Source organism: Rhea americana, unplaced genomic scaffold (genome assembly GCF_003343005.1).
Source record: "Rhea americana isolate MKP2758 unplaced genomic scaffold, rheAme1 scaffold_14, whole genome shotgun sequence".
NCBI lineage: Eukaryota > Metazoa > Chordata > Aves > Rheiformes > Rheidae > Rhea > Rhea americana.
Genome location: NW_028185483.1, coordinates 9,292,181 through 9,316,461, shown reverse-complemented (window position 1 = coordinate 9,316,461; position 24,281 = coordinate 9,292,181). Strand labels below are relative to the sequence as shown.

The following is a 24,281-nucleotide window of genomic DNA, read 5'->3' as shown; positions in this document are numbered from 1 at the left end:
TCAAAGTGTGTTCTCATTGCTGTCAAATGTTGGATTGCTGTGRCCTGTTATAACTTTGTCTACTGATATTGCAACAGAATCTGAGAAGAAGGTTTCATTCAGAGGTGGCCAGGCTGAGTCCCGCTCTAACACCTGCTGCAGCCTTCTGTAAYGGCTCTTTGAGTAGTATCCAAAGGTTTTTTTCAGCAGCAGCCATAGGGCTCTGTTCTCAATGACAGCTTCCTGCAAAAGTAAAAGCAGATTGAAGATTTTGAAGGACCTAAAGAGCAGCTTTTCCTCTTCATCCACAGGACACACACAGGAAAAGTAGTGGAAAGCCAGATCTCCTCCCTGTCCTGCTCATCCACATCCCATAAATAGTCCTTTACTGGGCAYTTCTTGTATCAGCTCCACCAGAGCTCTCCACTAGAAAGCTGGGACTGGTTCCTCCTGACAGTCTGCAAGATTTAAGGAGAAAACACTAAACACTCCCCATATTTCTCTGCCCTTGGGAAGAGCCTGGTACATCCTGCTCACCAGAAGAAAGAAGAGGCGGTTGGGGCCAGGCATACTGTCATATCTGATCATTCTGATGTGGAGCTTTGAGAGGAGAGGGGAAGGGTGAAGTAGCAGCAATGGYTCCTGTTTTATTAGATATTCCCAAGCTGGGCTGAGAAGGATGGAGAGAGAGTGAGACTCGACTCTTTCTTCTCTCCTAATAGTGCTGACAGGTATGTTCAGAGAAGCTCACTCACCTCAGCAATAAAGGACACAGCAAATGTGACTGCAAGCATTATCACCATGGAGACCCGCCATGTGGTGGGTGTGCAGACAAGCTGGAGGAAAGCAGGAGAAGTGGTCAACAGTGTGTGCATGCACCAGGCACAGGTGGGAGCACGCATCACCAGAAGCCAAAATCCCACAYGGACTGTATATATTGCTGAAAAGCTAATATTGCTATTTGTCTTAGGTAATTATTGATGAAGAAGCATTTAAACTTCTGATCCAGCAGAGAAAATCATACTCCAGAACTGCAACAGAAAACCTAAATGTTTGATTTCTTCCTGAAATAAGAAATAGGTCTGAGTATTTAAGCTATAAATCTAGCTCCAACTTCCCAGTCAGGGCACTACGTTTCTGGTGGTACTCCCTCCTTTTCTCTTCCCAACAAATCCCGTGCATTCCCTCCAAACAGACTGGGAGCTTGTCACCACAAGCCACAACAGGACTAAGRCTTGCTTAAAAGTGCCATCTCGTGGCTGAGTCTTTAATCTTGTCTTCCCGGTGAGCATCTGCTCCRGGAGCTGTTACACAGTGAGGTAGCCATAGCCAGGCTGCTTGGCAATAAAAATCCAGGTCTGTTCTTCTTGCCTATGCATCTGCTTCMACATTTCATTATTCCTGTTTCTAGATCCACTTTCCAACACTTACCCAAAGATATAGGACTTTAAGCAGCACAATGGCCAGTACTTGTTATGCAGGGCCACCTTATTGCACTGTTCTGATCAAAAATTTACCAACAGAATAGCTGTGTGTTTGTTTTGTTTTGTTCCTGTGATGCCTAATATGAGGCTGTGTGAGTCACACTGGAAGAGTTTAACATTTTCCTTCCAGTTTCCAGCGTACATGTAATCATGCCAGGTTCACTGACAACCCTGTCCTGTGGTTGATGTAGCTCTTATCCCTCCATGGTATCTACCCTAGGATGTATTTGTACAYGGCAGCTCCCATCTTGCCCTCTGTCAGGCTCTTGATATCTTTCCAGACAGATGCTCTGTTCCCATGACAATCTCACTAGTCTTTCTCCACAGCTGTTCTAAAGTCAAATGATGCTTTAGGAAACTGTGGGCTCCAGCCAGCTCTGAAATCTAGACAGAGTGCCTGAAAAAGTTGGAAACTGAAAACCAAGAGCTGCAGTGAGTACTGACTGGCAGATCCTGCTCACATGTTTTGTCTGCAGAGCAAGTACAGCCTGAGAAACAGAAGCACATAGTGTATCAAGCTTAACCTGTAGGGCCCAGCCCCTTTCTTCTGCTGGCCTCACTGCTAACCATAAAGCCACCAACATACCAAACATTGTAAGTTCAGCAATATGGACTCTTGTTGCACTGAAACAATCACATTGAGGTCCTTGTATAGACAGCTAGGTGTTAGAATGCATGGACCTTAGTTTGTTCAATAGCCTCCTAATCGTTGTGGAGTTAGCATATCTCCAGAACGTTCTTCATTCTCAGCATCTAAAATCCACCTCTTTTAAACTTGACTTGTCTTCAGAAATGCCATACGTCCCTGTTAAAGTCTGTGCCTTGTGCTAAAAACRGTTCTAGTGCACTTACAAAAGCTCTGCAGTAATACTAAAACCTACCCTGAAACAATACTTACATCCATCTTTGAGTAGAGATCATCAATATCAGCAAACACCAAGAAGAGGCAGACACCCAGCTGTCCTGTGAGCACTAGTACAAACACATCTGAAGGGAGAAGAGGAAGCAAATAAAACAATGGATTTATAAGCATTCTCAACTGCTTGCCTTAACTAAAGAGGAATGTAGACACCATTTTCTGTGTCAAATACTAAAAAAGAAAATATCCATGAAATAGAAAAGAATGTGCAGGGAAAAAAAAAGAAAAAAAAAAAAAGAACTGAGTAAAGCTGGAGTTTTACTCAGTCAAGCAGATATATGTGAGGCTGGGACAAGCCTTGCAGCCATAAATTTAAGTGGCCTTGAGATTGTTTTAATCAGTCAATCTGACCTCTCAGGTCCCAGAACCCAGAGAGCCTTTGGCATGTCTCACACTAAGCCCAGCGTCTCCTGTTCTGTCATTCACAAAGATGTCCAAGATGCAGCCTTGCTCTCACCAATTAATTAGGAGCTTTGCCCTTGATTTCAGTGATATCAAGACTTAAGTCTCCATCAGGATCTAAGGACTCCAACTCATGGAGAATCTATTGACCYCTCCACCCCTAAGCAGATTTCCCAATAATCAGTAAATTCATCTTCTTTACAGCTGGCATGGATCGGCCTTCATCCCCCTCTCACTCACTCTGGTTTTGCCTGGTTTTGTGAGATTGATGAACCCTCTGCTATCTGAAATTTTCTGCTAACGTATGTGATTGTAGATCAAGAATCAGTTCATCTCTTCACCTTTTCTGGGAGGATTGTCCCCACCTCACTATGTCCATACCAAGAACAGTCAGGCCATGAAATCTGCAGCACACATTTAACTCTTCAKCAGAGAAAAGCTGAGCAAAGCTTTCCTTGAGAGATAGATGCACGATTTGTCCCACAGAGAAAAAGAACAGCCTTTCTATGCCTCACTGTCACTTCCAGAATTGCCACAATCACATGTGCTGATCTTCCCTTCACATGACAGTCTTTCAGAGGCAGAACAGAGCAGCTAGATTTAATTAGAACTCCTTCAAGGTGCTGCATCCATTGATGTTTTCTTTTTAAAGGAGATACTGGCCATAGAATAAACARCTGCCAAACATCTCTAGTTCTGAATTGGGAGACAAGGATTCTGAAAACACACAGGTTTCATTTATTATGGGCCCAAGAGAACCTCCTGAACAAGAGCTCCCTCAGACACTGCTCAACAAGCTTGTCTTGCAGGGACAGGGATTCCCTGTGATGCCCCAAAGACAAGAGCAAAGTGAGGCCTTCTAATTCTGGCTCTTCTTTTCTTGAGATACATCATTCAGGCTTTTTTTAGTAACACGACACTTCTGCCAGTCAACATCACCTGCCTGCTACTTGTTAACAGTTTTTATTTGTCTGCTTCAGAAATCCAAATGCCAGGGCCAGACTTCCAGCAGCAAAGAAGGACAAAGTGTCAATCCAGCTCAGAGAGGTCCTGATCACAGGATGCAATTGGGACTAAAACTTATGAAAAGGTTGCCTTTAGTCAACAAAGTAGAGATTTCGGAGTCTTATATTGGGCTCCTGATGTTTTGGCTAGTATCATTCTGGTCAAGTTTTAATTTTTCTCTAGTGAATTGAACTCCTGAGCTGAGTGTGCCACAGATCCCTCCCTTTCTACCCATACTTACAGTTTGTGTAGACAGGCTGCCTGAAAGGTTTTCCCTTGGAAAAAACTAGTGCTACAATGAGGCAGTTGATGGTACTTAGCAGCCACACTGTAGTATTTTCGTAGCTCTTATAGCCATTGTCCACTTCACTAAGGGCTCCATCTCTCACCCCATGGTAGCCAAGGCTGGAAATAGTGGAAGAATTCTCCATGTGGCTGTCATTTCCTGAGAGGCAGGCACTGTAAAAAAAGTGTCACTCCAATGAGCAAATTATCACTATCTGTTCTTTTCCCCTAGCTTCCACTACCACTATCAGGAATCCTCATACTCCCTCATAGTCATGATTTGCCCTTGCTATCATAAGGCTATGGGTTATTGGCAGTGCCCTTAATCTCACCCACTGGGTTGAGTTTGCTGAACTTGGCAGAGTTTGAGTCAAACCTGCTTGGATACCCTGGCCTCCCCTGCAATTAAATGCTCCTCTTTGCACTCAGAAGAAAAATTCTCTGCTACACAGCAGACTTTCTGGGGAGTCTGGGACATGCAGACATCACTGTTTGTTTACTCTCTTTGCACCCTATGGGGGAACACAGAGTTTGCCTGTAGATGCTGATTGGCATCGCTGTCAAGCTGATGAATAGTGTCATGCAGACCTGTCCAGTGTGTCTGCCTGGGTTCCCCAGGGTCCCAAGAAAAGGACTTACCTGTGTATATTGGTCTTGGAATACCAGGGCTGCTCCTGGACCACCACAAAACCCAAAATTTGCATGCTGAGACTGAAGAGGATGTTAAGTATGACGGAGAGCAGCAATGGGGGTGAGATGAGCTGGCTGGGAGGCCTGTAGGGTACCAGCTTTGGATAGGCTTCTGTGAAACTCACTGAAACATGCASAGACATGTTCAGTAGCATGTCCAAAATACCAGCATTGCTGCTGTCTAGCACTGACTGTTATTAATGACCAGCTCTTTTAMACTCTACATGGTTCACTGTAATACACAGAAATACTATTTCAATTACAAAATATAGTTATTTTCTCATCAAATCTTATTGGTCATAGAGAGAGTTAATTAATGGCATCTGACTAATATTAGACACTTTTGGAAAAAAGAAGTTGGATCTTGATTTTTGTCTACTRTCAGTCCCAAGGATATAAGGATATGCTCAGACTCTCCAGTTGTTTCTGTGATTTGTTGTTGTCTGTGGCTTGGGATATATTGTATCCTCCTAGACTAAGCACCTAGAGCCTGATTTTTTGAGCTGGTAGAGGACCGAAAAGATTTCCCTCAAGTCCTCTCTTCTTAGGTTTCATCACATCATCCAGGCTTACTGGGCCTTTGAGTAAAATTACAGAAAGCCTGATGCAGTGTTGCCAATTGGACTACTGATAGCAAGATAGCTTTCATCACCCACTATGGTTGCTGACCCTTTAGGATTGATTTAATCAAGACCTTTTCCAGTCATCTGTGATCTCGCAGGGATGGAAGACAGCTTTTGACATATACTTTTCATGCCCTGGCCCTTKCCATTCCTGCTTCTAAACTTCTCCATTTATTCTATCCTACCGACCTGCTTCTTTCATTTCCCTTCCTTGTACAGAACTGGTCTTCTCTCTCATTCTTGGCTTCTAACTTTCTCCTCTGCAGTATGTGACATCTGTCACTTCTTTCCTGCCCATTTTCATATCTCTTTCCTCTTGTGCCTCCTACCTACATAGCTTTGAATTTGATTTGGACTCCACACAGTGCAACCTCTTTCCTTTTGGCATGGATCCTTCACCATCTTCTTGATCTGGCTTCTCAAGTCCACAGGAAAAAGCCTGAATGGTCCCTTCTACTTCATTAGGTCTGTTTGTTTTCTCTCCCTCGAGGTATGTTTGTTTTCTCTCCCTCAAGAGACAACATCCCCATTATCAACAACCTACACGGCCAGTAACTCCACCACTAAGAATTGCCCACTTTAATTCAGAGCTTTCTTTTCTCAAACAAGAASTTGTCTCTACTGATCTAAAATTCCTGTAGTCTATACAGTCTCTGTCTTTTCTCCCTTGCTATACATAGGAGTATGCATTTCCAGAGAAGTGAAAAATATTTGAGATCTGTTCTCTTATTAACATGCAAGACGACTAACGGGGCTTACTTGTCACACCAATTATAGTGGTAATAGCCAGATCTTGGAACAAAAATTGGTAATTCCCAAAGGAGTTTAGTTGCTGAAAAGAGGAACACAAAGAAAAAAAATCACAAAAAGATCAGACATTTGCCATGGGCTTTTTTATATCATCTCCAGAAGCTGTATTATTTTCATGGAGCTAATGCACTGCTGTTTGTTCTGAAAAAATCCAAGAGTATGCTATTCAGCAGATAAGGGGACCACACAACCCACCACCCTGCCAATATATTCATCATTACTGGGCCTGCGGTGAATACTTATTTTGTGCATTGTTCAGGCTTATGATGCTTCCAGTTCACTCAGTGCAACATAAAAAGCCTATTTGAAGAGACATGTACTTTCTCAATGCTGTATGACTTCTGAATGCAAAGCCCTCCTCCCCAGCTGGGAAGAAGCCATGCAGAAGTGGTTTAAGGCACTCTAGAGGATTTTGTTTACCGTTAAGCTAATTCATGCTTTAATGCTGAATAAATTGCAACATCATGTGCTTATGACAAATTCTCCCTTTCCACAAACATATGCCCTCATCTGAACTACCGCTCAGTATCTCAGCTTCCCTTTWGTCCAGCTGGGACCCTAAGCCTTTTGGCTGAAGTTTGGCTGAAAACTTGTACAGTTTTCAGATGAGGATACAGAAGGATTACATTATAGTTACAGAATTTTGTAGCTCATATAGAGGAAGAACTTCATTTCCTAGTTTTATCTTGGCTTTTATGCCATGTTTATCCCACAGGGAGCAGTAGTCCAATCAGTTCTAGCCAGCAAGGTCCAYATTCCCAAGACATACCCAGTACAACAGGAGAACACCAAGGTATTGGATGGTGCTGTACAGTGCCATGTACTTGAACATGCAGAAGGAAGTGACCAGGGCGGCACGGCCTTCCCTGTGCAAAGAGGTGAAAAAATGACATCAGTTAGGTGAGTGTCTGCTCCTGTTGTCAATACTCTGAAAATGCTATTGAAAAGTAGGGCATTTGTCAGTAGGATAAAAGTTCCTGCCAATATTTTGCTGGGAGGTGAATTAAATAAAATTTGGCCTGAACGAAAGAAGAACTTTCTCTTGCTGAAATGCTGCTGCAAGCAAAAGGACTTGATTCCAGTGATCCACGTTCCCAAGACTAGGATTTATTCCAGTGAGTCTTCCTGCTGACATTAGTACTGCAGGTRACAATTACACGCTAGGGAGAGCACACAGAGCCAGGCAGCTGCTCAGACAATTCAAACTGACATGTCCTCTTCTCCAGCAGTGACCATACAGTATCTGAAAGGGGAAACAGATTCTTTCCAAACGCTCTCCAGTATTCATCTGCCACATTAAGCAGAATCAGGACCTTGGCCGCCTTCACAGCACTATCAAACAGTTTGTAGAATTAACAGCAAAACCCTCCAGAATAACAAATAATCCTATTCACTGTTACAGACTCTTCAGAAGAYAGTATGTTCAGTGGTTAGAGCAATGGACTAAGTCAGTCGCTGGGTCTCTTCCTACCTTCACCCTGGCTCACAGTATTAGGTAGAGGTACTGCTCCTTTGAGCAGTGGTTGGGGGAAGTTCTAGAAAGAAGTTCGGTGATGAAGTAAGCAGTAGATCAAGTGCTAAAGCTGTTCTTAATGAAGCTCCTGGTTTTGGACAGTGACTTCCTGTGATTCCTGATGTTCATTACATATAGTGCTTAAGTTTGGCATAGTCCTGATCCCCCATGCTTTACTGGGGAAGGAATAAGTAACTTACTTCTTGTAAAACTTAACTAAGGTAATGGCTCAACAAATGCTAATTTTGTGTTTGGATAGTATATCAGAGGCTGTGCATAATAATAGTGCACAGAGTGCTATTGTGGACTGGATTCACTTTACAGAGCACTGCTTTTCATTTCTTTTGAACTTAAAATRTTGCTAATGATTTAATGCTCAGCTGCAGTTGCCCCCCCTCCTGTAGTTTTGGGGGGAAAAAAGGATTTACCTTAAAAGAAATTTAGAGAGGAAYAATTTCAAGGCAATTTCAAGGTCAAAGAATTTTATTTTTCCCTCTATATGTACAGCCTGGCCTGGTGAGAACACTARACTCTAATATTATGGAGGATTTGGGCCTGTCTCCTTGACATAACAGGAGACAAGAATCCACACTTACCTGATTAGTTCTGGCACACATGCTATGTTGGGAGTTCGTGATGTGAAAGGTGAAGCCACGGATGCCTCCTGCTCTGACAGTGATATCCCTGCATGTGCCATTTTCAAAGCCTGAAAGGCACATTCCTCTTCAGTACTCACAAGCAAGGAAGACACAGGGACTGGTATGCCAACCTAGAACTGAACCCCTTAGTACAGGATGCTTTTTGTGAACAGCAGTCCCTCCTCATTCCCTGGGTGTGCTCCACCCCTAAGKTTCCTCCAGTGAGATATGGTTGCAGCACAACGTCCAGAAGCAATAAGGGGATGACAGCATTAGCAAAGTCCATTCCCCACAGGTCCTCAACACCATCTACACCACCTGCTGAAGACAGATTTGGCTGTGCCTCCTTTGCCAATGCTTCACTGCAGTCACATCTTACGMACACAGTCTAGATCCTCTGGCTGCTTCCCCCGGGAGAACTCTTGGGACATTGTGTTAGTGCATATACCCTGCATCAGAGAGCGCTTCACTGCTTGGGTGGCATTGCTCCCATTGACACAAGGGTGTGTGAAGCCACAGGARTGAACTGAACCTGTTAGTGAAGCCAAAAGGAGTTATGGGCTCCTCCCTGAATATTTATCCTTCATTTTGGAAAAAAAAAATCCTTGTACTTTTAAAAGACATACTCACAAAAATCCAGTGAGGCTACAGCTGTTCCTCGAGGGAACTCATCTTAACCCAAATCTTCTCCACCCTCAGYCACTGAAGGTGTTGCTAGAAATCCTAGGGGAGGATTTGGAGAGTCTTTTGGATATTTTTGCAAAGAAAAATTAATCAGGCCCTGAGACCACGATTTGTAACCATCTCTGCCTAGAATAGCTTCCACTTGGTAAGGACCATGCTGTGGAATCAGATCTGAATCAGTACTGGGGCCTGTACAGTCACTCTGTGAATAAGCAGAGGACTCCCATCTCCAGTGTGTGCTCGGCTTGGGGTACACTACTGGCATTGCATTCATTTTTAAAACAAATATACTGTAATGAGTTTTCACTTACCCCACAGTCATTGGCTCCATCTCCACACATGCCCACAAAGTAACTAAAAAATAAATTGACCTGCAGTTCAGTGCTGGGGCAGGTGAACAGGTAAACAGGAGACAACTGAAGCCCCTTCCCCTTGTTTTTTGTTAAAAGTTTATCTGGAAGGYTGAAGGACTGCAGCCCCAGAAGTGCAGGACTCCAGACTCAGCGTGTGCCTGGGCTTGCACCTCAGATGTGTCTACAGCAAAGAGTTTGTGCTGTGATGGACTGAAAAATACATCAGCGTGTAGTTTTATGTTCACTACAATGGCCTCAGTCTTCCACATTCACTGGGTGCAGGCTCATAACAGAGGAAAGGGTTAAGGGTGATGGGCAAGCTCATACAGGAAGGATCCCAGACACTGACACCTCATTGTTTCCAGAGATAGATATAAATGAGCACTCTGTCTTGGGGTTCAGCCCCTTCTGGATCTCCTGGGACAGGCAGGGAGTGAGACAGGCAGCTGGAGTAGGGAGAAGGGAGTATGGGTTTAACAGGGTATCTGCGGACAGATCCCTATCATGAGGCCAAAAGGACGTTGTGAAGTGCTGAGCTTAGTCTTTATAAATTTTTGTCTTTGTATCTGCAGCATCCAAGTAAAACCAATCTACCGCTTCCAGACTTAACTCACTTGAGTCTTTTATTCTTGAGGCCTGGATTCCAGTGCAGGGAAAGTTCTCTCTGAGAAACACTGATAGTGCTCCAGGGAGGCTAAATAGTGGTTAGCATGTTCACAGCTGCTCACACCAGCCTGACAAGTCTGAAACAGCTTCAAGCTTAGCCTGCTTTAGGGAGAGGTCACGAGCTAGTTAGCTGAGTTAGGAGTGGGGCGGGTCTTCAAAAAACTTGGGAAGTAGCTGAATAACAGGCAGCAAGACATCTGAAATTCAGAGATCTCTGTATATCTCCATGGCTGTCAGGAGCATAGAGCATAGATTGCCCTAATTGCCCACRCTGTCCACAGACCACTATGTCTTCTAATCCATCAGACCGGGTCAGTGACAGTGCAGTAAAAATACTGAGAAGCTGCAGTGCTAGGAGATATTCAAAAGTCTTGGGTAAACAAGTGTCCCTACTTCAGGCCCAGAAAGAGAATGATGTGTGCAAAGGACACTCAAAGTCATGGGAGTGTTAGGTCTTTGCTGCGTTGCCAGACTAATGTGGACTTCAGTGTCCCTTTAATGGACTTGTGGAATTTAATTGCCAAGCTGTATTTTGGTAGAGGTTTCAGTTTTGTACACAGAACACTGTGTTAGATAAAAGCCAACTCTTATTAGACTCATTCATCAAACACTTCCTAACTTTTAGTGTTCATTATGAACTTACTCCAGCTTTTGAAACTCTTCTACAAGGCTGGATTTCTGACTAGGAGACATTCTAGCAAAGACTGTTCCATTCAGCAGGAGCTGTAAGGAGAAAAAGGAAGTGATTTTTAAGCACTTGATCCAAAAGTCACAGTGATTTCAATGATGATCTGGAATGGAAACCACCAAAAATCCRTATTTCCAAACAATTGCTGCTAGACCCCAAAGCAGGAAAGGTTGATGACCTAAGATAAAACTTACCTTGATTAATATTTTGTAAAAATAACTATCACAATGAGCACAAGAAGATCAGCATGTCGTTTGAATTATTAGATGAAAACAGATTACYAGGCAGGGAGTTATTAGAAAGGATYTCATGAGACTCTTAACCTTCCCTCCTAAGTACATTTCCCTGTCATAAAACATACTAATCATGTTTGAAATGCATGCTGTGGAATATAATGTTTTCTTCTTTTCTCCAAATCCCAAGGAAATCAATGCTGTGCAATAGCCAGACACACAGGTGTTTTAAATTATGTCCTCACAGCATGAAACTTGTCTGCTCYTCTCATGTACAGAAGTATTTCAGGGGTTTCCAGACCTTTCTCCATATATTAACATCAGAGATCCATCCAGCCCATGGCTTCGGTATTTCAAACAGGTTAGATTTACTCTCAAATTAGAGACCCAGATCCAGATCTCTGCAGCTAATTATATCAGCAAAATCCAAATCTGCTGAATGGCAAATCTGCCCCAATTAAATAACCCAGATCTTACCTTTGGAAGCAGATGTCTGAAATGTTGTGCTACAATTTGGTATGATTTTCCACTCATGGCAAAATGGTATTGGCCTGATCCAGCTGCCAGCCTGATTCTTCTTTCAGCTTCACTGTCATCATCCTATAAACCAGGCCAGAGTGAGTGCTGTTCCAAGGCTGCTGTGTGCATTTCTCCATGCACTATTATGGAGAAAGAAAAGGACATCCCATGGGGAGGGCACTTGTGAAGGCTCTAGGCGACCTGGATTAAAGGCCTGGTCCCTTTGCCAGGATTTGTAAAGGGATTTAGGCATATAACACCATTATTTTCAGTGTGAACTGAGTGCCTTGTATGTCTTTTTGAAACTGTCCCTTGGCATAGCTCTGTTTTAGCTCCATCGTTAGAACTGTCAGTCTTCTGGGCTGCACAGTGGGTGACAGGCACCAGGGCAGGCGCCATAGCTTGGCATGCCTTTTTGCAGTGAACAATGGTGAAGATGCTGCTCAGACCAGGAATTAGTATTAGCAGCCCCTCAACAGACCCTGCAGAGATTCCCTGCTATCTGCCTGACCTCTCAGAGGAGAGCCAGCTCCTTCAGACGTATTCTTCAGGGAGAGAGTAACTGGTCTGTGTCTCAGTTTCATTGTGGARATATTTGATTAATATAATTTCTTAGCAGACAACTTATGTTTCACTGTGTAGATAAAATTTCTCAACAGTTCATCTTTTAATTTTGCATGCATGGCAAAGCGCTAATTCTATCTGCTCAAACGGGGATGGCAAGTCAGTCCCACAGATTTTGACTTCACATCTGTACCATCAAATATATCTTGCAGGGAAACATTCTTGAAACTGGTATCAGACCATTCTGAGGGCTGGAAACAAACCTCTCATGGGTTTCTGCAAAGATATTCTCAAGATTAGCCTAAGCAGTTTGCAAAAATACTGTTCACAAGATAATATGCAAGGAGGGAACCTCTAGAGGGGTACATTTTTTGAAAGATCACTTTCTTTTAAACACTTTTCTGGTAAATCACATTCTATAGTGCAGATGGTGGTGTATGACCGGTCTCTGTTATACCAGCATAATCCCACTGCATTATTYAAAGCATTCCAGCTTAGTTTGTTTTCTTGTTGCACAACACCCGCTTGTCTTATGCTCACCAGGCTTCTGCAATCTTTAGTTTTGTTTTCTTCTAGTAGTTTCCAGGTTACAGATGCTGAAAAAGACCCAGGTATTTTGTTTGCTTCCACAAGAATCACTGAGTTGGTTGGAGAAATCATCCCAGCATTTTTGGCAACAGTTATAGCTGTCTGAACATTGTCACCTACAAAAACCAAGGGGAGGGTTACATTGCATATTTCAGCAATGAGGAAAACATTAGCCTTTTTCTGAATTCTGARTTTTCACATATAACCACAGGTACCAGTAAGATTTCAGAGTCTGTGCATAAGAAATGACACACTATAGTTTTGGATGAAGATCAAAACTGCCTCAGTAATTAAGTATCTATTTTATTTGGCCCGAGCTTCAAGAAATTGAGTTGGAGAATGTGCTCCTAGATTCTGTGTTTTACACAATAAACAATAAGGGATTCACTGTTAAGTTGCTGCTACTATCTCTGATACTCCTCAATTGTGCTTAGATTGCTTTAGTGTAAGATGGGTGCTGAAGGGAGTGAAGCCTAAGAAGAAGAGATCTGTGTGACTCCTGGAAAAAATGTCTTTGGATGACAGAAGAACTCATCTRGTATTTCTTCTGTCCAAATCCAAATCAGCCCTTCAAGGAAAACATGGGATAAATAGGGACTAGTAAACAGGTAAGTACGTGAAGCTGACTGACTCTATGTCCTGATAAATCACAGTTGCCACAAGGTTCAGTAATTTGTCCTGGCACCCACRCTCTATCTGGGCTGTTTATGACCACAGGATTTCATGAGGCCCTACAGAGAAGAGATCCTGTAGGACATGTTTTTGTGCATATCATCTGGTAATCCTAACCGGGGAGAACAGATGGATTCACTGGAAAGCACCAGAGGAACAGCAAGACTCTCATCCATGGTGGAAGTGGGACAGATTAAGAGCTAGGTATCTGACAAGCCTGGTGTACTTGTTAGGGGCATAAACATGCACACATGCCATTACTATAACACAGATGCTTCTTGAAATATAATTGTCTGAAAGATACTAATGTCTCTGTGCTCCTGACAGTGGTGGTGATGAAGCAGCAGATTGCTTGTTCACTCATACACAGTTGAATCCCTTCATGTCTGGGTCAGTGGCTGCATAAATAATCCAACCTATTTAGATACCTGTGACCATAACACTCCTGATGYGTGCAGCACTGAGCTCTTCTAGGGCAGGTTTTGTCTCTCTCTTCAGTCGATTCTCCATTATCAGCAGRCCCAGGAATGTCAGATCAGATTCCACCTCCTCCCTTAGAGAGAAGAACAGACAGACAGGTCTAATTCTYCTTTTTCCCTTTGGCCTGTTTTTGCACTGTATTTGCTGATGGCTAGCTATAGTTGTTAAATATCCAGTCTAATCCAAAAGAATTCAGATAACAAGTTTGTTCTCAGTAGTCGCAGGCTGCTTGTCTATTATGGTGCTGTTTCCACACCAGGAGGGTTTGCATCCCACAGCAGCAGTAATGCTGGTTGTGTGTGGAGAAACTTCACTTGATTTTTCATCCTTTTATTCTGTTTTTCCCTTGTTCTGCAGAGTGATCTTAGTACATAGTCCATTTCCAGCCCCTCTTTGCTTAATTACCAAACCAAAAAAGAGCCAATTTGGAGCTGCCTGTCCTGCAAACCAACAGGAAGCCTGACTGATAGGCTGGACTATTTTCTATTYATGCACTTTCACTAGCCAGCACAAAAAAGCTTTCCGAATTTCCTGCAGGATTCCCAAACAGTGGTGGTCTGATTTGGAAAATTCATGCCTTTTTCATTTGAGGACTATACAGCAAAGATACCCATATTAGCAAATGGTACTTGCTACTCCCGACATTCGTTCCTGAGCAAACAGCATGTGGGAACTCCAACTCTGTTCTCTCCTACTCTTTTTATGTCTGTGCTTTGCCTTTTTTTACGGTTGATAAATGCAAGCGAGGACAGAATTTGGTTAACAATCCCATCACTGAGGCATAAACTACAGAGAGTTCAGATTCTTCCAGAGAACTGGGTTTCCTCTGGAAAGCCTGAAAAATTAAAAGCTTTTAAACACTTATTTTAGCCACAGTAGTCAGAAGGAGGTGAGGACGAACAGCTGCATGGCAGTCAGAGCAGCCAAGTCAGGTGATGCCTGAACAGTCACTGCTTTCACAGCAGGACTCTGATTGTGTTTGACCTTCAGTTTTCTTTTTTTCACAGGCAATTTATACATTACCCATGCTATGACTACACACACAACTTCAAAATATGGGACATATCATACACATTTGCTCACTGGGTTGGATAAGCCAGTGATATGATACCTGTCACAAGAATTMAACAAACTGCTTGCACTCTGCCTCRGTGCCAGTGCCACTGGCCCTATTGGCAAGTAAAGAACTCCGTGAAAAAGTAAGTGAGACCCATCTGGACTAGGACATGCMGCTAGTGAACAGAAAGGACAGCAGATGCTCTAGTAACTGCAAATGTTTCATAAATAATGCTTCTGGAGTATCATAGGCAAGAGCTACACAGATTTKGGGAAGAGCATATGGATGCATGTGCGGGTGTTCCTGAGTGAGGACTGTGGAAAACTAATACTTAACTAATTTTTAATCAAGAAGCCAGAACAACAGAGGAAGAGGCTTCTCTTAGGCAGAAAACCTGGATACATCAATAAGAAGATTGGTAGAAATGAGGGACTGAATGATGGTTCAGGGTGTACTAGACTTACACTCCCCGTGTTGATCCATTGTCAAGAAATGTCTAAGAATTTTAGGTGTGGACTTATAGCATGGGTTAGTGAACTGCCCTCTACCCATTCTCAGACAGATTTATATCCAGATTTAAATAAGATTCCATTTGATTAGAATCCACCAAAACTGTCTGTCCCACAGCCCTGCTCTTGGCAGAGGCTCCATGGTAACTGCACTATCTGAGATACTAGTAACACATGGTTGAATGTGGCTCATAAGAAGCAACTCTTTGCTTACCTTGTTAGATCAGCAGRTTGCCTCTCTGCCTGTAGAGGTTTACCCGCCAGTCCGATGACCCTAAACCCTTGTGCTGTATAGAACAGAAGCTTGCTTTCAAAGTTCAATGGCACTGTGCAAAAGAAAAAACACAGTTCATCGGGACATTTATCTGCTTTCTAAGAAAAGGAGAATAATCTTAGAAGCCTTGAAGCAGGAAAGGTTCCTGTTCCAGAGAACTAGGTAGACTGCAGAGGGTATATTTACCATTTACAATAGGCATTAAGGAAAGCAGCTGAACTGAGCTTTGCTCAATAAGAAAATCTTTGCCTCTCCTGTCTTTCTATACTTAGGATCCTAAGCTGTTGTGCAAAGGCTTGAATGTAGTGTTCCAATGCCTCATGAAAGAGCTGTGCTCTTCTAGCTGCTCTCCTGAGGTTTAGAGAAAAACAAAACCTTTTTTTGGTGTGCACTGGACCTCTACACAATTTTTTAAAATTCCAGCAGATACTGTACATCTTGTGCAACAGTTTGTACCTGCTCTTATTCCTTAGCAGAGCATCTTTTCTGGGAAGGGCTGGATGAGAGCTTAGGTTTAAACTTTCTGGAGTACAACAGAGAGATTCTGACTTGCCATGTTGAAGTATAGTCTTAGATACAGAAACTGATTTTTGACCTTCCATTTCATCACACCATTAAAAGTCACTAATATRTATGTTTTTCTAGGAAGCATCTACACATGCTAGTTACCTGTTTCTGGTCTACATAACTTGGCTACAGTTTCTGGAGCTCCTTTTGTGAAGACCTCTTGTTCTCCACCAATTTCTTGAGCAACGACAGACATTCTCTGCAAGGCTGAAGAAAATGGAAACTGGTATAAAATGGTAATTCCTTCCACTGAGGCCTAGAACAAAAGCAGAGGSATTGGTCACTGCAGCAAGGATTTTAACGTCAAACCAAAAGATTTTAGGCCTATCATCTGAGCCATGGTGAGAAACTGAGCCAAAATATGATTCACGCTTCCCTTTTCTTGAATAAAGGGGCTGATTTCTCATGGTTGGACAGAAAAGATTTGGATGAAGATGGGATCAAATTGGACAAAATTTCTAGCCTAAGCAATAGGAAAAGCTCATGATCAGTTTTAGCAGACTTTTGGATATATTTTACTGAATGGAACACAGTAGTGAATGTCCTTCTAACAAGACTCTGCTAGGTCTTACACAGGTCTTACAAAGCAAAAAGGGATGTCTCCCTTGCTGTACACTACCAGTCTGGCATTAGCTGCCACACTCCTCTGCAGTTTCAACTGCTTTTATCGCCTCCATCATTCTGCTCAGTTTGGACTGAGCCTGGGGCCACCAGGCAAGCTGAAGTCCTGAGATGGACAATCATGCCAGTCAATATCCCCCTGCTCAAAGCTATTTCTGATACGAACATCAAATACTCCTTGGCTTCTCTCTTCAATSAGAGAGAACGAAGCAGGTAGTGCAAATATGATGAAGTGTGGAAGAGCTGTTTTGGGTTAGTACAATCAACCATTACTTTACTGAACGGTAACTCTCACACTGACAGTTTAACTTGTTCATGGATGTGTTTCTTTCAAATAGCTTACACTGCTGGCTTTAGGCCCAGGTCTAATAATTGTAGTATATGTGGATCCTTGACCTTCAACACAGTGTGCACTGGAATCATCTATTACCTGTGTATTGAAAGACAAAAATCTTTTAGGTCACACACACCAGTAGAAAGGATCTTTTAGATCATCAATGGATCATTTAAAGCCTTTCCTTCCCTCAAAATGAGATATCTCCTTCATTTCTGACAGGGGTTTGTCTAACCTCAAATTAAAGAACTGACAGAGAAACCAGTGCCTCCCCTGGCCATCAAGTCTTGTGCTCCACCAGCCTCACTGAYAGACCACTGTACTCTGCACAGCAAACAGATCGTGTTTACACCTAGACAATAAATACTTCAACCATCACAATCCACTGAAATGTGCAAAAATCTTTTTTGCTGGGTATGAAGCAGGCCCAGTAGGAAAAGAATAAGTAGAAGTTTCTATTACTGTAGAAAGCACCACACTCTGCTCTTCAAGTCTTCCACAAACTAGCTGCATTTTTTAATCATCACAACATGACTGTGAAGAACAAATGATTATGATGTCAAAGACCACAAGATAATTCCTGTTTCAAATAATTTATGACTGCCAGATGTCTGCCTAAGGCTGAAATAGCAGGGTAATGCCCCTGGGGAAAATAATCCTCTATCTCCTGTCATTACTGGACAGTTTATTCCCTAAAACTTTGCTCTTTCTATATATTTTGCAGATAGAAAAGAGACAGCTATTTAGTGCATTGTCACCCACATAACTATCTAATCCTGCCCTGAATCTCCTGTCTTGTATCAGCAATGGCTTATGGCTAAACCTTCCACCAGGTAATTATGAGCTGTTTTTTCCCTTATACATCTCAGATTTACAGCCTTTCAGTTTTTGCAAACGCTCCTTTTTTCCCACGTGATCAGATAGTAAATAGGAACATTGATGGTGTTTTGTAGACAACGGGACAAAGACTGAATACAGAGCACTTTGAGATCTGCCATGCTTAYGCTGTTATACTACTTCACAGCAGTAGGATACATAGGTTCTGTCCAAGCCATGAGGCCTTGTGCCATCTTCAGATTTGAGATCTCATGTCCACATGAAATATCTCCGCAATGACAGAGCTCTAACAAAAGTCAAAGTTTTGTACTCAGTTTATAGATGGCAGAAGTCTGTTACATGCTCTGTAAAACCTGTGTGTATCTGCACATAAACACATTTCCTCTCATCTGGCAGCTGCAGTTGATAAGCGAGTATAATTTGCATAATTTCCAAAACTTCCAGTCAAATAATCTAATTCCCAAATTTCCCTGGGATAAAAGCTTTCAGCAGAAATAAGGAATATTGCTTTAAAAATCTGAGCATGTGGTAGCCCTTCTGGGGTTTGGCTGTTTTACTTGTGTTTGGAAATTGGCTATTTGCCAGGGAGGACTTGGGACACTTTCTGAGAATACCAAAATTTCCCCTCCTACATTATTAGCATAACAACAAAGCAGAGTTTTACCCAGTTAGTCGCCTCAAACATTTTCACATCTATTGGGTCACCTTGGATCTTGCCATCCAATACAATTAGTGAATGACAGACTACCATTGCTCTGAACACTGGGGCCCAAGGCAGGCTGCAGTCTGCAGGGAAGCTGTGAATGTCCTGGAAGCTAATGCAAAGGAGACCAGAAAAAGTATCATCACAGAACACCAAACAATATCTCACTAACAGTAAAAATTAACAAAACAAAAACATGTAAGTCAGAGTCTATTAAATTCCTGTCTGTGATCAGACCATGAGCATGTTTCTGGGGACTTGTTCTCCCTCATGAGTTAAAGGCTAGGATATATATGCTCACAATAAGTATACTCTGAGTTGGCGTATTTTAAGTACTTAAGGGAGTCCATTGCAATGGGACAATCTGAGGAASAGATTACTGTGAAAAATCTTGCTTGAGGCTTGTGGAAGGACTCTGAGCTCTGAGCCTCATACAAATTTGAGCATCTTTGGGCACACACATTCCAGGATATGTAAATAGGCAAAAACACCAGCACTGCAGGAACTGAGTGGCAACCTCATGGGTAGGAGGGACTCCCTTGCATAAAGGGCTGCTTTACCTTTGAGAACTGACCTAGCATGTCTATTCCAGATCACCATAGTGCTGTGCCAAATGCTGGCAACATTAGCCACATCTTTTCCTGTGGAGCAGGACTTGGGATGAGGTAAATAACTCATTTCACAAATGCTATAGAAAAAATATTGGAAATTGAAATACGTGGAACTTCAAACAGGTGCTTGACATTAGCAGTCCCTGAGACTTGTTCATACATCTAGGAAGAGAATCCAGTCACTCTCCCACCAAACATTAATGCCATTGCTTGTCAAGAAGCCTTACCAGTTTCTTTCAGAGGGTAGCAAGCCCCAGAGATCCAGGCCATCCTCTGTTAAGGTGCCAGTCTAAGTTAAAATATACATTTAAATTAACTTCCCACAGGAGAGCTCCAAGAGAAATAAAAAACAAGACATATTTTAAGAAGTTACCACCCAGAAAATGCCAGCACAGAGCAAGCAAAGGTACTACCAGTCAATTCATGTGCTCCAAAGAAAATAGTAATGTTCAGTATTGTGTGTTCAGACAACACAAACTCAAGCATGCAGGATTGGTCAGTGTGTTTGTAAAGTTCAATGCAAATGCCTGACCAAAATCCATCCTCTCCCACCCCTAGCATTGCTCCCATCAGTAATATGAAAGTAACCAACACATAGCAGGTACTTTGTCAAAGCAGATGAGGTTCAGTTGTCCACACATGTTGATCCTCTGTGGGCTGATACAGAAGATGCCTTTTTTCTTCAGCCTCCGCTGAGTATAAATGATCCCTGTTGTCAAGGCAGCTGGCAATGCTGGAGGGACAGCAATAGTGATAACATCCAGAGCCTTCTTCACTACTTCTCCTGCCTTCTCCTGACATAAAACCAGAGGCAGTTATCAGCAAGAGGATGGCAGACACTGCTCCTTGGATCATTTGAGTACAGCCATCTTCATCCCTCCTCCCCTGTGCTGCAGGTGTTTTCTGCCCATGCTACATCACATATTCATCTCCTTAAAAAATGAATTATTTTGATATAATCAAAGGCTTTGAGTCTATACCACAGCTAGAGAGTAACYTCCTTCAGCAGCCTCCTCCAAAGGACATGAATTCAAACATGCCAGGCAGGTTAAGGCACCCCCAGGAAAGCCCAGCTCCCCATAATGCAGCACACAATTGCCTGCCATTTTTATGGACATCCAACCAACTGCCTGTAGATACAGCTCTGGGCTCCATATTGGGATAACAGATGAGACATATGTGGTTGTGCTGAAGAGGAGAACAGAATGTGTAAGCTAATGATCTCTTCTGACATTATGTTCTAGGAGGTGTGAAAAGAAATTGCTTTTATCTGCAGGAAGAGACATAGAAGTAAAAGTCACATTTCTAAAAGCAATCTCTAATATGGGGGTTTAGAGGCTGGTACAAAACTGACTGCCAGGTGTGCTGAGTGTTGGCAGTGTTATCTCAGGCAGTCAGTATCACTGCTAAAGCACTCAAAGCATTTCAAGTTGAGGTCCAGAACTGAGATACAGCAAGTCAAAGTCAATATATAGCTCAAAAGGATTTGTCCATGGCAAATCACTGAAAACCAGCATTATTACTGTCTTTGAGCTTAGGGCTTTAAACATCATAGAATTATAGAATCGGTAAGGTTGGAAGGGACCACTGGAGATCATCTAGTCCAACCCTCAAACAACTGGCCCATACAGGGATCAAACCTGTGACCTTGGCATTAGTAGCACCATGCTCTAACCAACTGAGCTAAACCACCTGCAAAACATAAACCATATTGTATTTTGTGTGTTGAATTTCCATCATGTTCTCATTCTCTCTTTATTGACACTGTTTTAGACCACAGAATGCACTAGTTTGATAGCATTTTGTATCTATTTTATGTAAGAATGAAGCAGTTATCCCTTTAGATCAAGGCACTCACTGAAGAGAAAGTATTCAGTGCATCATATTGATATAACTGAACCTCATATCAGTTTGAGAAAACAGTTCCAGTTGCTGTGATCATATCTGCTTGTGTTTTATGTATTACAAGGTGAGGGAGTTAAACAAGGAAGGAAAAGCTGAAAAGCAGACTTTTCTTAAGCACACTTTCTTATATATCCTGAGGAGAATTCATCTTCTGACACAACTGATTGTGGATTATCCCAAAGGGAAAAAAGATTCAAAAGCTGAACTGTAGAATTAGACTTGCCATTCAGGACCTAGCCTTTCCATTGGCAGATAATTGTTGATGCATGGCACAATTTCTGGAAACTTTCTAAAGAAGTTCTAAAGAAATAAGATTTAAAAAAACGCTAAACTACCGCTTACCATGTACAACTATGTCTTACACTGGCCTGAGTCATCTAGAGATTTGGAAAATATCATGTGTGAACTGTTTTTAAAAGCATTTCATGGGATCTCCAGAGATATAAAGACCAGTATACCAGAACCCTAGGTGTATCAATAGGCTTTAATTACCCTCATCAGGCTCACTGTGGCTCCTGGGATCTCCTGTTTCTAGAAACCAGCCTGCCCCTGACAAGTATTGCCTTACCTAGCCAGTGCTCACTGAAACATGTCATAGAAAGAGGCAGTCAGTATACATGAGGTTGCCAGTCTACAAGATATGCATAGCACACACAGGATTTGCTAAGACCTCAGAAGAAATGACAATCAGGAAAACTGAATTTTGACACCTCAGAAGTGAAAATATGAGTTTTGTGTTGCTACAAAAACAATTTTGGTGAAAATGACCTTATATATTAAAGCAAGAGCGAGACTGAAAAGGACCATAATTCTTACATATGAATGTATATGAAGCCACTCAAGTTTCAAGTCTTTTGAAGTTTGGTGTGATGATATGTCCCGCCTTCTAGAAAGTAACTCACCCCACTAAATGCAAATACACACACTGCATAGATCATTCCAATAGCTGCAAATGCTATGAGGAACATCAGGAACCGGAGAGCATCTCTGTACAGTTTGAAGTTCATGGGTTTAGGGTAGAGAATGGACCTCACCAGATCCCCTTTGGCTGTATTGAAACCTGGAATGACAAAACAATATTATTCCAAGCGGAAACTCTTTCCAGAAGTTGTCTAAAAAAAACTGAAGGCTTTGAAATGACATACAATTACTATAACTTAAAATAGAAGGCCCAGATCTTTCATTACAGTGTATTTAAACTACTGTTTAGAAGCCTCTCAAAGAAAAGTTATATTTTTCTTAAACAAGATGATGGTTTTCAATGTTTCAGAACCAAAAACAGATTCTTCTTCCTCATCATATGTTAGTCGTTTCTGCAAAGATCATGCCAGACAAAATGAAACAATGAGATATCAGTTCTCAGGCTGACCGTTATGAGTTTGGATTAACTCCCTTAACTTAATGTGACTGGGCTCAACAGATTTTTAGGTCAGACTCTGGTCCAGCTAGAAAAAGCATGAAAATCAAAGCTAACTGAAGTGTCGACTGACCAGTCCGCAGCACCACAGCTTTCACTTCTCCTCTGCCATCTGCCTTGGTCTGTATGACCTCTGTTCCACAGAAGAGGACATGTTTTTTGTAATCCTCTGCACAATGCGCTCTCCAGGGCTTGACGTTATCAGCTTGTGGTAAGTGGGTCTTTGTTACCGGAATACTTTCCCCTAGAGAAGATTATCTCAGATGAGGAAGATTGTAGTACATCTTAAAATTAGCCTGCTGATTTTCCAGGAAGTATAGTATCTAGACAGATGGCAAATGATAGGCATTCACTAGAGAAACCAGTTTAGACAAGAGTTACGTTTATATTGTGACATCTTCAGAGTGAATAAGGCTTTGGAGCCTAATGAGCAAAGATCCACACTCTGCTAGACAAAAGCTCTCCTTTGCATCAGTACAGCAGCTTCTTGTATGTCCAAGAACTGAAAACAAGCCAAGGGCTCCAAACTCTGGCTATAGATAAGCAGAATTGAACAGAGACATGAACTGATGTCGCAGGACTCCAGCTAATGGTCACAACTTGTTTATCTAGTTTGAACCTCATGTGCTGGTCAGTACTCTATTCCCTCAGCAGATTAAACATGACATTGCCTACTTACCCTTTCTAAGAAAAAAAWAAGAACCTTTAGCTCAGTGTCTGACAGATGACAAATATCCTACTTACATCAGAGCAGATACACTCATGTAATGAAGCAGAAATATTTTTACTGAGCAGTCAGCAGATGAGGCTTTCTACAGGAAATGAGTTTCTGGAATTTTTCACTTACATTAAATTTCAGAACTATTGGTTTCAGTTTGTTTCAGAAAGAGRCCAAATTTAAAAAACAATAAACAGAACTATGCTTCCTGCACCAAAAATTCTGCTTTTCATTAAACTCCCCCTCCTGAAGTATCCTCCTCTGCTATCACATAAATGTGGTGGATAACTGCCTCGAGAGCTAGGAAGATGTTCCAGCATGTTGGAGCAGTTGCAGTGGCCAGAGAAGAAACATTTAGAGTGACTGAAACCCATACAGTCTTACTAGGCTGTATGCCCTGTGTGGGAACAGCTTTGTTCCATAGCTACTCCTTCTTCTCCTGTCCTGTGCTTCACTGTCCACTCTTCTTTCTTTTCTAGTTACAGAGTCCCTTCCTAAATGCCCTATCTTAGAAAGGAAGTAAAAGATGATCTGCCCTTCTCAAAGTCCATCTTCTCTATTTAGATAAGCTAGGGTTAACTGCAATTCAGTCTCTGCTACAGCAAATATCTCAGAGAATCCCCTTCTAGGGTAGCTATGGACAATTTCATAATAAGGATGTTATATTATAATGCTACATCCTACATTACTGGCTGAGGCCATAGGACTACTATGATGATGTTACGATAGTAAACCCGGGAGAGATGAGCTGTACCTGTCAGCATGCTTTCATTTACAATGCACTGCCCACTGATTAGGATGGCGTCACAAGGTAAAAGAGCTCTTCCCTTTTTCAAAATCAGCATGTCTCCAGGGACAAGAAGGTGTGATTCCAGTTCTTGGAAACCTGTAGGTGACACGTAACATAAACTTTCTGCTTCATATGTTTGTCTG

General features: G+C 42.2%; 1 protein-coding gene and 1 non-coding gene across 2 annotated transcripts in view; both read right to left on the bottom strand.

Annotated features, from left to right (window-relative positions):
• Positions 1 to 24,281, bottom strand: part of ATP13A4 (ATPase 13A4) — a 41,482-nt gene continuing 17,201 nt past the window's right edge. The window contains exons 9-30 of the mRNA XM_085298530.1: positions 24,103 to 24,234; positions 22,704 to 22,874; positions 22,116 to 22,273; positions 19,914 to 20,102; positions 19,536 to 19,597; positions 18,659 to 18,809; positions 17,167 to 17,253; positions 16,305 to 16,458; positions 15,576 to 15,687; positions 13,744 to 13,868; positions 12,596 to 12,759; positions 11,450 to 11,572; positions 10,695 to 10,774; positions 9,344 to 9,386; positions 8,307 to 8,416; positions 6,967 to 7,063; positions 6,147 to 6,219; positions 4,714 to 4,888; positions 4,031 to 4,248; positions 2,362 to 2,450; positions 735 to 815; positions 1 to 222 (exon numbers count right to left, since the gene is read on the bottom strand). Coding sequence (XP_085154656.1) covers positions 1 to 222; positions 735 to 815; positions 2,362 to 2,450; positions 4,031 to 4,248; positions 4,714 to 4,888; positions 6,147 to 6,219; positions 6,967 to 7,063; positions 8,307 to 8,416; positions 9,344 to 9,386; positions 10,695 to 10,774; positions 11,450 to 11,572; positions 12,596 to 12,759; positions 13,744 to 13,868; positions 15,576 to 15,687; positions 16,305 to 16,458; positions 17,167 to 17,253; positions 18,659 to 18,809; positions 19,536 to 19,597; positions 19,914 to 20,102; positions 22,116 to 22,273; positions 22,704 to 22,874; positions 24,103 to 24,234 — 2,816 coding nt within the window. The remainder of the gene's footprint in view (positions 223 to 734; positions 816 to 2,361; positions 2,451 to 4,030; positions 4,249 to 4,713; positions 4,889 to 6,146; positions 6,220 to 6,966; positions 7,064 to 8,306; positions 8,417 to 9,343; positions 9,387 to 10,694; positions 10,775 to 11,449; positions 11,573 to 12,595; positions 12,760 to 13,743; positions 13,869 to 15,575; positions 15,688 to 16,304; positions 16,459 to 17,166; positions 17,254 to 18,658; positions 18,810 to 19,535; positions 19,598 to 19,913; positions 20,103 to 22,115; positions 22,274 to 22,703; positions 22,875 to 24,102; positions 24,235 to 24,281) is intronic.
• TRNAS-ACU (transfer RNA serine (anticodon ACU)) lies at positions 20,928 to 20,998 on the bottom strand. The gene has a single exon. It is a non-coding gene; the product is annotated as a tRNA-Ser (tRNA).